At 36.5% G+C, this 15,361-nt stretch overlaps 1 protein-coding gene across 4 annotated transcripts in view; it reads right to left on the bottom strand.

Moving 5' to 3' along the window:
• Positions 1-15,361, bottom strand: part of RBMS3 (RNA binding motif, single stranded interacting protein 3) — a 725,478-nt gene that overhangs the window by 538,392 nt on the left and 171,725 nt on the right. For all 4 annotated transcript variants that reach the window (XM_012644534.1, XM_012644536.1, XM_012644535.1 and 1 more), the window contains one exon: positions 3,291-3,349. In XM_012644534.1, coding sequence (XP_012499988.1) covers positions 3,291-3,349 — 59 coding nt within the window. The remainder of the gene's footprint in view (positions 1-3,290; positions 3,350-15,361) is intronic.

Below are 15,361 nucleotides of genomic sequence, written 5' to 3'. Positions count from 1 at the left end.
TAAAATATTTGGGACAATGTTCTCAGTGGAATAACTGGTATCAACAGTATGCCCTTTATTGCTCTTTCCATACTGACTTTTTAAAAAGGCTCTTCCAATTTAGCATGGTAGTAATGAAGAATGGATGAATCAGCATTGGATGGCCTGCATGTTATAATATTTGCTACTTGAGTAGATATAAACTATCACTGCAGATTGCTTTAATTTGCATGTTTCCGATCATTACTGAACTTACCCTGAGGACACTAGTATCCCTTATAGCTCTCTCAAGTTTTAGTTTTTTGTGTTTTTTTTCTCCCACAATCCCCCTCCCACTGGACCTGCAAGTAGGGAGTCCTCCTTGTTCTTTTCTCAGTGTGGTTTCTCCCCTACCTAAAATTTGCAATTTAGAATGTCATATCATCAAATCAAGTAACCAACTAATCTTCATTTTCACCCTAGTATCATTCCTGGTTATTTCTCCACAAATATCCTCCAGATTAGTCACTTTTTCTAATACTACTCCTGCTTCATTTCTTGGCAATTCCAATAAATATGTAGACGCTTGTTTTAACACTCTGTGTTGTTAGTTCTGCAAACTTACTGATGACCTCATAACTCTCTCCCAACCTCAGCAACTTGCTCCCCTGATCATCATTAACAATTATACACAATTTTCCATAAATGTAATTGTCTCTTCCTAATTGGATCTACCTGTAACTGTTTCAAAGTCCAGATTTCTGAAAGGAAATACTCTAAATAAGACTGAGTATATTATTAAAACAGTATTTTCCTAAAAGCATGACACTGATAGTAGTATATTTCTGATCATGATTGCTTACTTTTTTAGGATACCTCCCCGTCATGTGCTTAATAAAGGCTGTGATTCAGAGTCACCACTGCTAACCACAGGCTGTAAATGCTGAGGCCAAAGTAAGGCACCTGAAGGCTTTTATAAGCATATAACTGCCAGCGGGACATGTGATCACTCTCCCTTCTTTACATTACCCTCAAGTCAAAAGGTCTAACAGCCCTCCTGACCTCCTATAGAGTGTTTTTAGCTTTCCTTCTATTAGGGATTTTCCTAGGTTGTTCCACAATCCCTTTCTCCCTTCTCCCTCCCTCCTTTCCTTCATTCTTTCCTTCCTTCTTTCCTCTCTTACTCCTTCTTTTTTTACTTACGTGTTTATTGGTGCTCATTACGTTCAAACAAGTAGTCTCCCAACTACTTTCTAAATTCATGTCACTATGAATAAAAATATTTTGGAGCAGCAAACCCAATATTTACATATTTATTTAAAATGTATATATTTGTAAGATTGTACAAATATATATTATAAAATAGTCACAAAAAGTTGATATAAAAATGAAGAGAGATGACAGTTTTAATATATTCTTCCAATGCTCCCAATAAACAGTCTTACATCCCTCTGCACACATCCCACTTTGGAGATAAGTATTCTAGGGTATACGGGCCTAGTTTTCATTGATTTTAGAAAGTTGAAATAATCCCAGTACGATTTGTCCAGATCTGTATACCCTTACCCTTCTTTGACATCACCCACATGGATGTCGTGCCAGGGCCTCTCACTCAGCATATCCAATATATAATTTATCATCTTCTCCCCAAAACATACTACTTCTGGACTTCTTACCTCAGCAAATGGCACAGCCATCTTCCCCAGTCATGAAGGCTCAACATGTAGGCTTCATCTCATACATAGCAAATGCTACTTCTAAAAATGCTCATGGTGATCCCCTTTCTATTACCTTAATATTAATAGCCAGGGTGACTTTTTTCTAATTTCCCTCTTGAACTATGGCTTTAAAATCTGCGTTTGTTTTTTGCTTCCACTCTCTCCCTTTGTAATTCGGTTTCACTCACTTTTGCCAAAATAGCATTTCTAAAACACATATATAATCACATTGTGTCTGTTCAAAAACTATTAAGAGGTCCATGTTGCATACAGAATTAAGTTCAAAACATTCAAGATATCATTTTAAAAGACTCTAAAATCTTGATTCCTTTCTTCTCTCCACCAATATTCTTGCTGGTCATTTTTCTATTCCAGCTACATGGATGAAGTCAATTACATTCTGAAATTCTTTCTCCTGAATATCAACATATCCCAAGCTCATTCATTCTGCTTTGCCTTTATAAATTTCATTCCCCAAAAAGTAATCTCCATATTTTCCTCTAACAGTAGTTTGTGGATACTTCTGTTTTAGGTACTTCTGCTATACTCTCACATATATATTAAGGTGATATATTCAATCCTAAGGAGGATATTAGAATTAGTTTCTTTGCTGTCTTGGTATTTTTTCAACTAGAGATTGAGCTATTAGGTGGCAGAAACCATGTCTTATTAATCTTTGTCTCATAATATGTGCTGCATTTCTGAGTTTATAGGAGACATGGAATGTATTTATTTTTTAACTGCTGAATTGAATCTGATGACCATTACCCAAGCAGATTAGGAGATATATGTGATTTTCCGAGTGTTCATTCCTAAAACTTTTGTACTTTCTATTTGTATGTGAAATAGGGGCAGTATTTAAAATGATCTTGGCTCTACCACACTTCTTGATTTCAGCAGTACAACAAAAACTGGATTAGAAAAACAACAAATAACATATGTTACAAGAAGCATTCCAATTTTCCAGTAAGAATTAAGTCATGCAAGAGAGAACATACAGATTTCGCAAATAATTTAACGCAACTTTTAAAAGACTATGGGATTCCCAGACATGACGAAACATGAGCCACAGATATAGTCAAATGGCTTCAGAAATATTTCCAGGGGAAAAAAATGCCTGACTTAATAAGATACCAACTCTGAAATCCTGTGAGATGCTTATAGCTGAAGCTTAGATACAATGGGCCCATCAGTAAATTCATTCCTAGTCAACCAATGTTGCTCAAGCTTTAAAGAACAGAGAAATTAAAACATGTTTTGCATGGGGAAGTTTTCCCCAGAGTTCCTCATTTTTATATAGGAAATCAATTTGCATCACTGATGATATCATTCAAATCAGACAACCCAGAGTTGTTAGGAGGTAATTTAGTTTTATGCTGAAGCAATTTGATACTTGTTCTGATTTGTGATTTTCATTTTGTTTGTTAATGAAAAAAATTAATGAGCAATGTTACTAGAAATATAACTCATCAGAGCACTGGTGTTATTAAAGAGGTTTGCCATATACTGCACGTTGTGATCACTGTGCGGCTGGTGCCTGGACCTCCGTGAGGGAGGATCCATCAATGGAACAGCATAGGCAAGAGCTCAGGGTCCAGATGCCCTTACACATACCTTTGCACTGATTTGTATTTTTGTCAAGAATTGCCTTTGTGGATACAATTTTTCCATACCTGAAAGAGACAGAGAAAAAAATCCATGTTATTGTAACCCAACGAAGACACTTAAAATACACTAATGAACATCAGGGCACACACAATTGAGCATGGATAAACCAAGAAAACAAGCTCTGAATTCCCATTTCACACCTGAACGATCTCTTTTCACCAGTTCTTTATCCCTCAGGAATGTGCTTCCCTATGTAAGCACTGGGTTGAGCCTTTAAATATAAACCTGTCAGGCTGTCACAGGTGGCCACAAGGAGATTGCATGCGACTGTGATCACAGTAGATCGCACCCTGTGGATTCATGGAAGACAGTGTGGACCTCGGCTCTGGGCTGAATGCAGGGTTTGCATCCAGCTCTGACTCTTACCTAGTGTTATAACTTTGAAAAGTTCAACTTGACTTCTCCAAACCATAGTTTTTTGCCATCTGTATACATGACAAGCTACATATATCAAATTTTCTCGTTCAATCAACTTTCATGGCTTTGAGAATCCAGATACTGTATTAGGCCCAGGAGCAATGTAGTATAGTAGTTATAGAATACACTGTGACACCAAACTGCCATGGCTCAAATCCCAATTCATCCTGGGTGTGCATGCTTGGCTAAGTCAGTCTTATGTTTTTGCATCATATCATCATCTATAATGATATAAATATATTTATTTAAAACCAATTTAGATTATTATTTATTTGTAATGATGTAAATATATTTATAAGTATATAAAATGAGGATAATATTGTCTTCCTTATAATATTGTCAACCTTCATTGTTGTGAGGGTTAAACAGGGTTTACCTAGGGTGCTGAGGACAGTGGCTGACACAGAGTAAGTGCTCATTAAATGTTATTAATAGCTCTTATTCCAGTTCCTCTCTTCCTGTTATGTGCTATATAAAAATGTCTCCAGTCCTTGGCATTCTCTGAGGTAGATGAGAAGAGGAAGGGGATGAAGATTCTGTCCCAAAGAACAGCTTCAAACATGACTACTTAGACTGTCAAAATCTTCCACTAAGAAATTTGTCAGGTAAGGTTATTTGCGAAAAGAAAGTTTACATTGTTATTTTTAATATTAGAAACTTCATTAACTATGTTCTCATCGTATTTATTTACACAAATACTGACAAGTTCAAAGCATTCTGTTTATTTAGTATTAACGAAATGTCTATTACCATACAAGTTCACTCCCTCCATGAACTCCCAAACCCCTTTTTTCCATCCCCCCAAAAATGTTCTCTTTCAAGTTCTATTATATTTCATCCCAAGAGTTTCTCTGTTGAGAAAATAACCAGTAAAATGATGTCATATTTGAAGAGTCTCTTCACTAGACAGTGATTAATGGTACTCACAACTGTACCCATTAACAAGCTGTAATGTTTACTAGATTTGGGCTATTCAGACAAATAAATATTTGCAAAATTATATGTACCTTAGAGTATTAAGAAAAAGACAAGAAAGGGAAATGTTGCTGAAACTTTTTTTCCACACAAAATACCAATAATACAGTATGTAAGAGGTAACAACCAGAGATAGAAAAAGAATTTAGAACATTTATAACCATCACATATCAGGCATACGAAGCCTTATATCAAAAATCCTTCTTAATTCGTTTCTAAAGCTGTACCTAAAATTTTTATGTTAAGTATCTTCTACATTAAAATTTAGCTCTGTCTTTTTTTTTTTTTTTTCCCCGAGAAACCGTCTCACTCTGTCACAGGGCTAGAGTGCAGTGGGATCCTCATAGCTCACTGCAACTTCAAACTCCTGGACTCCAGCAATCCTCCTGCCTCAGCCTCCTGAGTAGCTGGGACTATAGGTACCAAGCTAATTCATGTATTTTTTATAGAAATGAGGTCTTGCTCTTGCTCAGCCTGGTCTTGAACTCCTGAGCTCAAGTGATCCTCCTGCCTCAATCTCCCAGAGTGCTAGGTTTATAGGCCTGAGCCACTGTGCCTGGCCTAGCTCTGTCTTTTAAAGATGAAATTAAAAATTATTGTGTCTCATAGTGAATTACATCTCACAATTGGACTGTTAACCTATAGTGTCCATGTTGTCCTATTGTATCAATATTAGCATACAAGGATATCCTCTGCTGTATTAAATATAGTATATGTAAAAAAAAAGGGCTATCATTTTTTGCAGCAAAAAAAAAATATTTTGGCAAGCAACTTTTTTCTTAAAAAAATACTTTATTTCCCAGAAAGTATTACAATATTACTAAAAATGGAAAATCACACACAAATACCCCAAAAAGCAAACCATGCTATTTCCTGATTTCTCTATTCATAAATTACACTCCAGGGAAGGCTTTCCAATAGTGCAGAATCACAGAACAATGGCACATAACTCAGGGTACTTGACACAGCCTCTACTCTGACTGGAGTTACAGGAATTTCATTCTTTGGCTCAGTTACAACACTCTGCATTAACAGTTATTTTGCAAGGCTAGAATATGCTTTAAACAATAAGAAAAGGTACTTAATGGGCCACTGGTTACAGTTCATGTCTGAACTCACAAGATGACAAACAGGTACTTTCCGCATGACTAGCACTGCATTCTTCATGATCTGCAAAGTCAACAACAGCTATAGGTAAATAAAGTTTAGACTGTTTTTTTAAAGACCTAAACAACCATAAACACAAAAGTTACCAATATAATATACCTGTGAAGAATTGTATTAATTTGCCTTCCTGATATTTGAATCAAAGTACATTAATAGACTAGAATAAAAACTGCTATATAGACTAAAATGACATATTTTTTTGCACATTTTGAAGAAAGATTTCTGAGGTAAAAGGTATTCCTAGATGTATATTACCTCAGTTGCTTATTCTTCCTCTTCTTAGGGTTCAGATCAGACCTTTAAGTCTTCATAAAGTTTTTCTTCAACTATGCCACCCACAAGTAGAAAGGAAAATCTAATAGTAAAGAAAAATATGCGACCAAATTGCTAAATAATGCCTGGAAGCAGACACCTGAGAACTGGTCCCATGTGCTTCCTGGCTCCTAAAGCTTTCAGACAAATCCAATTCACTTCTCTATCCTTTCATTTCCTACAGCTAGAAGAGATAAAATACTATGCACAGTCAACTTTCTTGGGGATTTGAACTTCTTGGGGGAAACAAATAAATGAAATAAATACATTTTACACTATAATTCTTGCCATGTGGGCCTTCTCTAGCCAATGTGAGAAGCTGCTAATACAGCATAGGATGCATTTTGGAAAAAAATATGCAACTGCATATCATATCTATATCTACATATTCTCCAACTATCCCAAGTGCTCATACATTCTCCAAATACAGCCAGGTCTCAAAGAACATGTTCTTTATATTCTAAGGCTACACTATAAAAGAGTAGCTCTTTTACAAATAACTACCCACTTATATTTTTGAGTTTGCATAACTGAATTTTATAAATTCATATGTTGTCTATTAGCTCTAAAATACTTTTACCCTAGCTTGTCAATACAAGTTTTACATTTAATTTTTTAAAGAAATAACCAGTTCTTTTCAGGCATTTATTTTTAGTCTTAAACAGCATCTGAGTCAAACTATATTTGTTGATACACTTGATTATTTCACATGCAAGCCTAATTTAAACTAATGGCATCTTTTATTTTTGAAAGTTGAAAAGAAAATACAGCTATTATGGGTGTACTCTTCATAAATTATGAAGACATCAAATTGGTGGGATCTTTCTATAAATAATTTATTTTTAAATCCTTTTGCTGAATCACCCACTGTGTATATTAATTCAAAAAATACAGGCAGAGACTGAAAATAGTCTCGCAGTCAATTAACTCTCAGCTAACTCATTTTTCATGTGCCTTCTATATTGATACCAGACGAGGAAAAGGTATCACATTTATTTAATGGATGAAACATTATCCTTTTAGCAAATGTAGTTGTTTGCCTACTCCTAGATGGCTCATTCATTCTTTGGCATTTGGGGATGTTAATGGAATATCTGTCGTTTTAGGGCGCCAGTTGGAATGTGGTGGGGCTATCTCTCCAATGGAAGACATCAGCCAGGTTTCATCTACAAGTCCACAACCCATTAATATTCTGGAACATTAACAAGTTCAAGCTACAAACAAGGGGTCAAAGCCTTGCACAATTGTTGTGGGCTGAATTGTGCCCCCCCCCAATTAATATTAATATATTGACATTGTAATCCCCACCACCTAAGAATGTGACTGTATTTGGACATAGGGCCTTTAGAGAGGTAATAAAGGTATAAGGTCATATGGGTGGGCCCCAATCCAATATGACTGGTGTACCTAAAAGAAGAGAGAGGCACACAGGTAAGATGAGGTGAAGGCACAGGGGGAAGATGGCCATCTACAGGCCAAAGAGGGAGGCCTCAGAAGCAGCAACCTTGCCAACACCTTGATTTCATACTTCCAGCCTCCAGAACTGTGAGAAAATAAATTTTTATTAAGCCACCCAGTCTGTGGTACTTTGTTATGGCAGCCTCAGTGAACTAATACAATAACTTCTCCAAGCCCTATGCACTTTGGAAAAGGAAACAGAGGTGACATGGTTCAGCAGATAATACTCTTCTTTAAATGCTTTGCTCAACAATTTTGAGTTTCCGCTTGGCCCTTGCAAGCCATCACCTAAGACCTCCAAGCTCTTTCTCATCCAACAATTGTGTATGATAACAGAGGCCTAGAAGTATCGCAGTGTCACACAGAGAAGATGAGTAATAATCCAGAACCTAGTCTTTGACCATATAGTCTGGGCACTCTTTCTTTCCCCTCAGAGATAATTAAACTCTTTAATCATGAATCCACATGAAGTGAATTTCACAAGTCGGTTGTACAAACCAAAATGTCTTTTATTAACATACAACTTATAACACCTTACAAAGAACACAAAATAAGAGTCTCTAGCTGGGAAAATTAGAGAAAAGATTTTAGAAGAGGAAGTGTTTGATGAAAGGGCAGTATTTTGACAACCAGAAATGATTTTTATTCTTGTTAGGAATAAGAAAAACAATTCTAAAAAAAATTGTCTTTTTTCAGACCAGTGTATTGCTATTTAGCAAATTACTATTTTCATGCTACAAAGAGTTTCAACAGAATCCTACGGCTACGATGCAGCATTTAAAATTTGACATACTCTAAAAAAAATAGTTCTCAAACTGTAATGTGCACCAGAATCTCCTGGAGGGCTTGTTAACACAGATTGCTGGGCCCCAACCCAGACACTCTGACTCGGCAGATATGAGTGGGCCTGGAGAATTTGCATTTCTAACAAGATCCCACGTGAGGCTGATACTGCTGATGGTGCTTTCAGAACCACTGCTCCAAAACTAATACACAACAGCAAAGCACATGATTTGTTATTTTCAAGACTCCAGAGAGTAAGGGAGCTTTCTACAGACATGAAGAGGTACTGTCAAAATTGTAAACATTTTTGTTGTTGTTGTTATTCAAATAATACTCCACGTTGAAAAAGGTGGACTGTATATTTTTTTCAGGGTTTTTGCCTAATGATATTCTTCATTTAGTCAATATGTTAATAGTAACAACTTACAACTCAAGTGCAACTCTTTTGACATTCTTTTTCAGATACCTTCTAGAAACAAAGTCCAAAGAAAACATGGACAATGTCTGTGACTCTCTTCCATCACCTGAAATAACTAGTTGCTAATTTGTAGTTTGATTGAATTAGAGTGCTAATCTAGTGACAAAATTGGCAAGCAGATAATGATTAGTAACTGGTTGGTGCCTTTACTGGTTCTTAAATTAGAAATAGATGTAAACCTGGAACAAAAATAGTACACTGAAAAAAAAAAAATGCATACTTTCAACTTCTGGAAGCAAAAGAAATCACTAAGTTGCTAGTTCTTAGAGTTAGTAATTCTTGAGTTACATTTTAGGATAAATATTTGGGTTATGTAGTTTGGGTATATAGCCTGCTATCTTAGCAAAAGTTTGTAAGAACAGGATTTCCATGCAAACATGGTTGCAAATCACATTCATCTGGGTACTTTCTACAACTGATCCCAGCCCATTACGACATGTTTAACATCCTTTAATATTTGGTCAGCTAATATGGAAAGAGGATGAGTTTTAGAATCAATTACTATAGTCTTGAATCTGAACTCTACCACACATTTGACCTGAGGCAAATTACTCAACCCCTCAGCACCTGTTTGTTGATGTGTATAATGTGATTACTAAGCCCTGTTTTTTAATAGTGGCTGTAAGGATAAAATAAAATAGCGTGTGTTAAAACGCCTAGCACAATATGTGACATATTGAAATTGCTTCTATTCTCTCACTAAATCCTGCCTTATTACCTATACATTTACTGTACAGCAATATGATAATTCAGGTAATAACACCTCTTGACTATATGATAGAGCCAGCATGCCCGGGTTCAATGCTTCCAGAGCCCCCCACAGGAAGCACATGCTTTAGCACTATCGTGGCTTTTCATTTATACTCCAGGTCAATTCACAGTTTCTTCTTCACTCACTCAGTCTCCTGATAATACCTAACTACTTGCTCAGCCTGATCTCTAGGCTGAGCCACTTCAGTGCTATTTCCACTACCTTCCCAGAAGCCTTTGCTTCCTAACCTTTTCACCCCGATCTACTGCTCTACTCAGTACCCCAGCTCTACCCTCTTCTCTGTTTTCTCCTTTCCTGGCCATCAGCCAAGAAAGTCATTGCACCTGTTCAACCACATCTTGACCTTGGCATTTCTTGGTTCTCACTGTTGTCAACTTCTTGTTAATTCACACATGGTTGATTGTGAATGGTACCCCATTCCCAGGGCCATTTTGTCTTCTAGAGCCCAATCCTGTAGTATTGATTCTCAAGGTCCTCTGTAAATGGATTTGGATTTTGGAGGTTTTAAATGCCTCTCAGGAATTCTTGGACCTCCCCTTTAAAGCCTCTCTTACCTTCATCTCAATTTGTTTTATTTAGTTGGCACTCACTTTTATAACACGTCCTGCAGGCCAGCCCATTTTCTAAGCTCTCTACATATATTAACTCATGTTAATCATCACAACGACCCCATGAGGTAGTCACTGTCTTTAGCTGCATTTTACAGATGAAGTCACTAAGCCAGCAACATGGTAAGTAATTTTCTCAAGGTCATATGACTACAAAGTAGCAAAAGCAGTATCCAATCTCAGGCAATCTGACTTCAGAGCCCAGGCTCTGCCAACATGGAAATATTAATATGTTGCCTTTCAGATCTAGTGCCACTTGCCACCCCTCCTGTCTCAAACAGAAAGCCACCGCTTCTCCTTTTCTCCCCAGTTACTATTTACCCCTGTGATGCTTTGCCCTGTTCCCCTACATGTCACCTCTATTTTCTGAAATGTATACATTTTTTCCCAATGCCAGGGCTCTTTCCCCTCTGCCTGCCCTTAAACATGTGCTAATCCTTCTCTTGTATACACTGGCTATCATCAGCTTTCTCTCTTTTCATTCACTGCCAGACTTTTCTTGAATGGTTGCTCTACTCATGCTACTTCTTTCTTTCCATCATCCAAACACTGCCTTCTATCTATTGGAACAATACTCTGAAAAGTAACCAGTAACTTCTTAAGAAGTAAAATAATCAATTATCCTTAGCCTTGATGTCCTGCCACCATTTGACCTACTGAGAACTTTCCTCTTGAAATATTCTTCCCTTGGGTTCCATGCATTACCCTGACCTATTTCTTATCTTTTATCCTTGCAGATACTTCTTTATCTTCATTATTTGCCCCCTTTCCTCTTCTAGGTTCCGAAAGGTGCACATACAGTAAGCTCAATCCTTTGTCAACTTGAGTTTTGGTGCTACAATGTCCATGAGACTGATAATTCTCAAAAATTGGCATGCATGAGAATCATCTGATGGCTTCTTATAACTCTGGGGCCCCAACACCAGAGTTTCTGATTCAGATTATCCGGTACTGGGCACAAGAGCTGAACCAAGCACCACACTATAAGAACCATTGTATTAGAAATTCCCTTCATTACCACGCTCTGAATTCCCATTTCTTTGTGTTTCCCTCTCATCTTTTCTTCTCTAAATCTACCTCTACCCTCAAATCTCAGTCCTGAATCTCCAGTTAGAGTTATTAGGTATTTTCCCTTGGATGTTGAATGGTCATCTCAAATGATGCAGCAAATTTGAATTCACCATCTTCCCCTTTATTCCTTCTCTGAAAACATTTCTAGGGCAGAAGCCAATTAGGTAGTGAAGTGGGTATAGGGCGGAGACTATGCTGACCTGGAGAACTAAGCTTCAACCACAGGGACCAGCTTGTCAGCTCCAGCCACTGTTACAATTAAGGAATATAATCCCAGTATTGCCAGGCCTGATTTTCTTGAAAGAAATATTGATTTTTAGGCAAAATTTTACAAGTTTTCAAAATTGGCTTAGAGATTTTATAAAACAATGTGAAAGCCAAATAAAACAAATTTTCCAAGTCAACTGGGCCTGAAGACTGCATGTTTGTGACCTTGGCTTTGCTGTCTTCCAGTTTGCCCTTTTCTTTCTAAATAATGCAGTTCCTTCAAAGCTAAACTGCATGTTCTGACTTCTTTGACCACCAGTTATTTCTCTCAAATCTGAATAGCTGTTATGCTCACAGCCTATATAAAGTTACCCAGCATTTCATTTATTTTTTTCTATTTTATGATGTTGTCTGTTTCTTCCCCATGAGATTGTCTTTTCAACCAGACCTGCATTTTAGAGGGGCCTAAATAACCTTTTTATTTTGCTCTGATCATCCCCCAAAACATCTAGTATAGAGCTCGGTGCATAACAAAACTCCATGAAAATATTTTAATTTTTCAGTAAATTTTATGGACCTGGCAACTTTTTCCAGATCAGAAACACCTACTAGTGATTGGACTACATGTCTACATACACGTTATGTATATATCATTAATTGAGCACCTGCTATGTGACAAAGTACATTTAGATATTTTATTTAAAATTCTTATGCATACCTAATAAATTGATGTTACTATTCTCATTTTTTTAAAGATGAAAAAATTCAAGTTAGGTATGTTAAGCTACTTTCCCAGGTTCACAAAGCTCTTAAGTTACATTGCTCATATTTAAATTCAGCTCCATTTGGCTGCAAAATCCCTATTTTTTCTTTGATATCATACTGTCCCTATTTATAATGAACAAGCTCAGATAAAAGTCAGCCCTCTGGCCAGTCAAGAGGCCACAAAACCATTTGTGAGTTTTTGCAAATGTTGCACATAATTAGTCCCCTAAAGTGTACAAAAATTATCAACATTCTTTGGAAATAATATAGCTGAACATTCACCACTGATTTCTAGAACTCATGTCTAAAGCAACTTATTATGTAAAGAAGCTATGGCTTCGTAACATGTAGCATATTCTAATACAACTGTGTATCTAACATCAACTAAATGCATAATGAAAAACATAGCTTCACAGCATAATTTACATTTACTACTTGGCGAAGACATCAAATCTGTTTCTGAAAACCCTGATATCATCCACAGTCTCAGTAGTATTTAAAAGAAAACTCCACTAAATCTACAACATATGTAACCATTTTCAGAACAACATTTGAGCAGAGTGGAATTCTGCTATTTATAGCACACTTGGTGCTATGTTCTGAATGTTTGTATTTTCCCCAAATTTGTAAGTTGAAACCCAATTACTATCATGATACTATCAGGAAGTGGACCCTTTAGGAGGTGATTAGGTTATGAGGATGAGGCCCTCAAGAATGTGATTAGTGCCCTTATCAAAATGGGCCCAAAGAGCTATCCCGCCACTTGTACTATGTGAGGACACAGATGGAAAGCACCATCTAGGAACCAGACAGTGAGCCCTCACTAGACACGGAATCTACTGGTGCCTTGATCTTGAACTTCCCATTCTCCAGAACTGTGAGAAATAAATTCCTGTTGTTTATAAGCCACCCAGTTTGTGGTATTTTGCTATACTAGACTGATTGGACTAAGACAAAAAGCTTCAACCGTATCCGCCAGCATAGTTCAAAGGCACATGTTAAGTTCACAAAAATGTTTTATGTCATTACTGTTGCTACAGAAGTAGCAGTTCCCAAGCCTAGCATGGGTCACTTAGCTTTATTCTAACTTCCTCTTAAAATTGTCTTTGTCACTGCCCTCATTCTCCTCGCCCAGCTCAACTGACATCTCTCTGATGTCAAGCAGCTAATTTCTCTTCTGATTATGATCCGACAGGACATTGGGCATGTCTTTACTATTAGCAATTGCATTGGATCACTAATTGCATCAATGATAAAATATAATATTTTATCATTACTGTACTGTACTGTATTTTCTCTTATCCTAATAGTGAGGATGAGTTCTCCAAAGGTAAAGCCTAAGCCTAATTTTTTGTTATATCCTTGGCATTACACATAGGGCTCAATAAATGTTTGTTGAATGAATGAATAAATGAGTGAATACCATACATCACATCCCTAACAAGAGGCAAGGTGATTAGGATGGCAATGAGGATCTGCTATGTCTAGGCAGAGTGGTATGTCTCCCACTTTGCAAAGAGGCAGAGTGCTTATCCTACTGATAATGATACATTGCTTTTTATATCTTATGTTGAGCATGTTTACTTCATTTCATCCAAAAAGAGAGTGAGCTATAATATCACTCAAGGGCCAAACTAAAAAATAGTTTTAAAGTCTTTATTGTAAAATGTTTCATGGAATTGTATTATTTTAAAACCACAAGGACATTCAAGGAAAAGAAACTGGGGTGAAATGCTAAAAGAGAAATTACATATAGTGTAGAAGTTGCTGTAAGCTTTAAGTGTATATACATAGTTTTTACTATTGCTATGAATAAATGCTTAGTGCAAAGAACTGAACAATGTATTTCACGGGGAGATTTCTCTGTAAAAAAATGATAGTCTTCAGCCATCTGTAGAATCTTTCTGAGCTTCATAAAATTTCAAAATGCACTTCTGTGAGTAAGTAGTACAAGAATGCAACTGCTTCATATAAAAGAATCAGAAGCCACAAAGGACAAAATAGACAAAGCCATATTATGGAGAAAGAAGTAGATCCAGGAAGGTAATTATAATTATTTTTTAAATTACATACCTACAAAAAGCAGAAAAGATGAAATCAAGCCCAACTTTAATTTAAAATAACCCTCTCTTTCTTAATTCCAAAAATGCATAAAACAAAGTAACCAAGTGGAAGAGAACACAGTTATTTTTGCTCAGACATCAATTTCTTTGTATTAAAGTTTTGAGAAGCATATTGGATAAAGCTGCTCTGTGTCACCACAAAAGATCAGTCCTTGTGGAACTATACCAGGAAACCCATTGTCTAATGTATGTTAAAATTTTACATAAAATTTAACATAAATCAGTGGTGTAGTTCAATTACTTATGTCAAAATTGTTGACTTTATAGACTGTATTATTCACAGAACTTTTAAAATTATATGTAAAATGCATGTAACTATCTCACTGAGTAGGGGAGAAGACTTAAAAGGGCACATGCTAAGCATTCTAGCTCAATGATAGGCTTATATATATACTCAAAAACTGAGGGTGATGTACAATTTTTCAATTGCCTCATGGTCAGAAAATTCAGCCTTATGTTTTGATTAGATTCAGTAGAGCATAATCAAGAAAGAGAATAGATTGCAAAATTTGTGTAATGCTGTCTCAAGTATCAGTGACTTCTGGCTCACTCGTTTGTTTGTCTTAAGCATTCCCCACTATTATTATATGTGCACACTCCCCACCCCAAGCATTCCTTTCATTCCACTGGGGGTGGGGGATGTTTTGTGTTACAACACATCTATGCCACTTTTTTAGTCTATGCCACTTGGGAGGGTCATGGGCTAAAGAGAAAATGAAAGAAAAATTCAGCTGTTCCCCACATGCCAGGAAGAATATAATGTCTTCTTATGAATATTTTTACCTGATCAACTCATTTAATAAGCCTAAATATATTTATCTAACTTCCACCACAAGGCCCCACAGGATGCTCTTAATATGACATGATATCTATACTCTCAC

This window comes from Propithecus coquereli, unplaced genomic scaffold (genome assembly GCF_000956105.1).
Source record: "Propithecus coquereli isolate 6110/MARCELLA unplaced genomic scaffold, Pcoq_1.0 Scaffold214, whole genome shotgun sequence".
Taxonomy (NCBI): domain Eukaryota; kingdom Metazoa; phylum Chordata; class Mammalia; order Primates; family Indriidae; genus Propithecus; species Propithecus coquereli.
The sequence above is the reverse complement of the archived record's forward strand: the minus strand, read 5'-3'. Positions and strand labels throughout refer to the sequence as shown.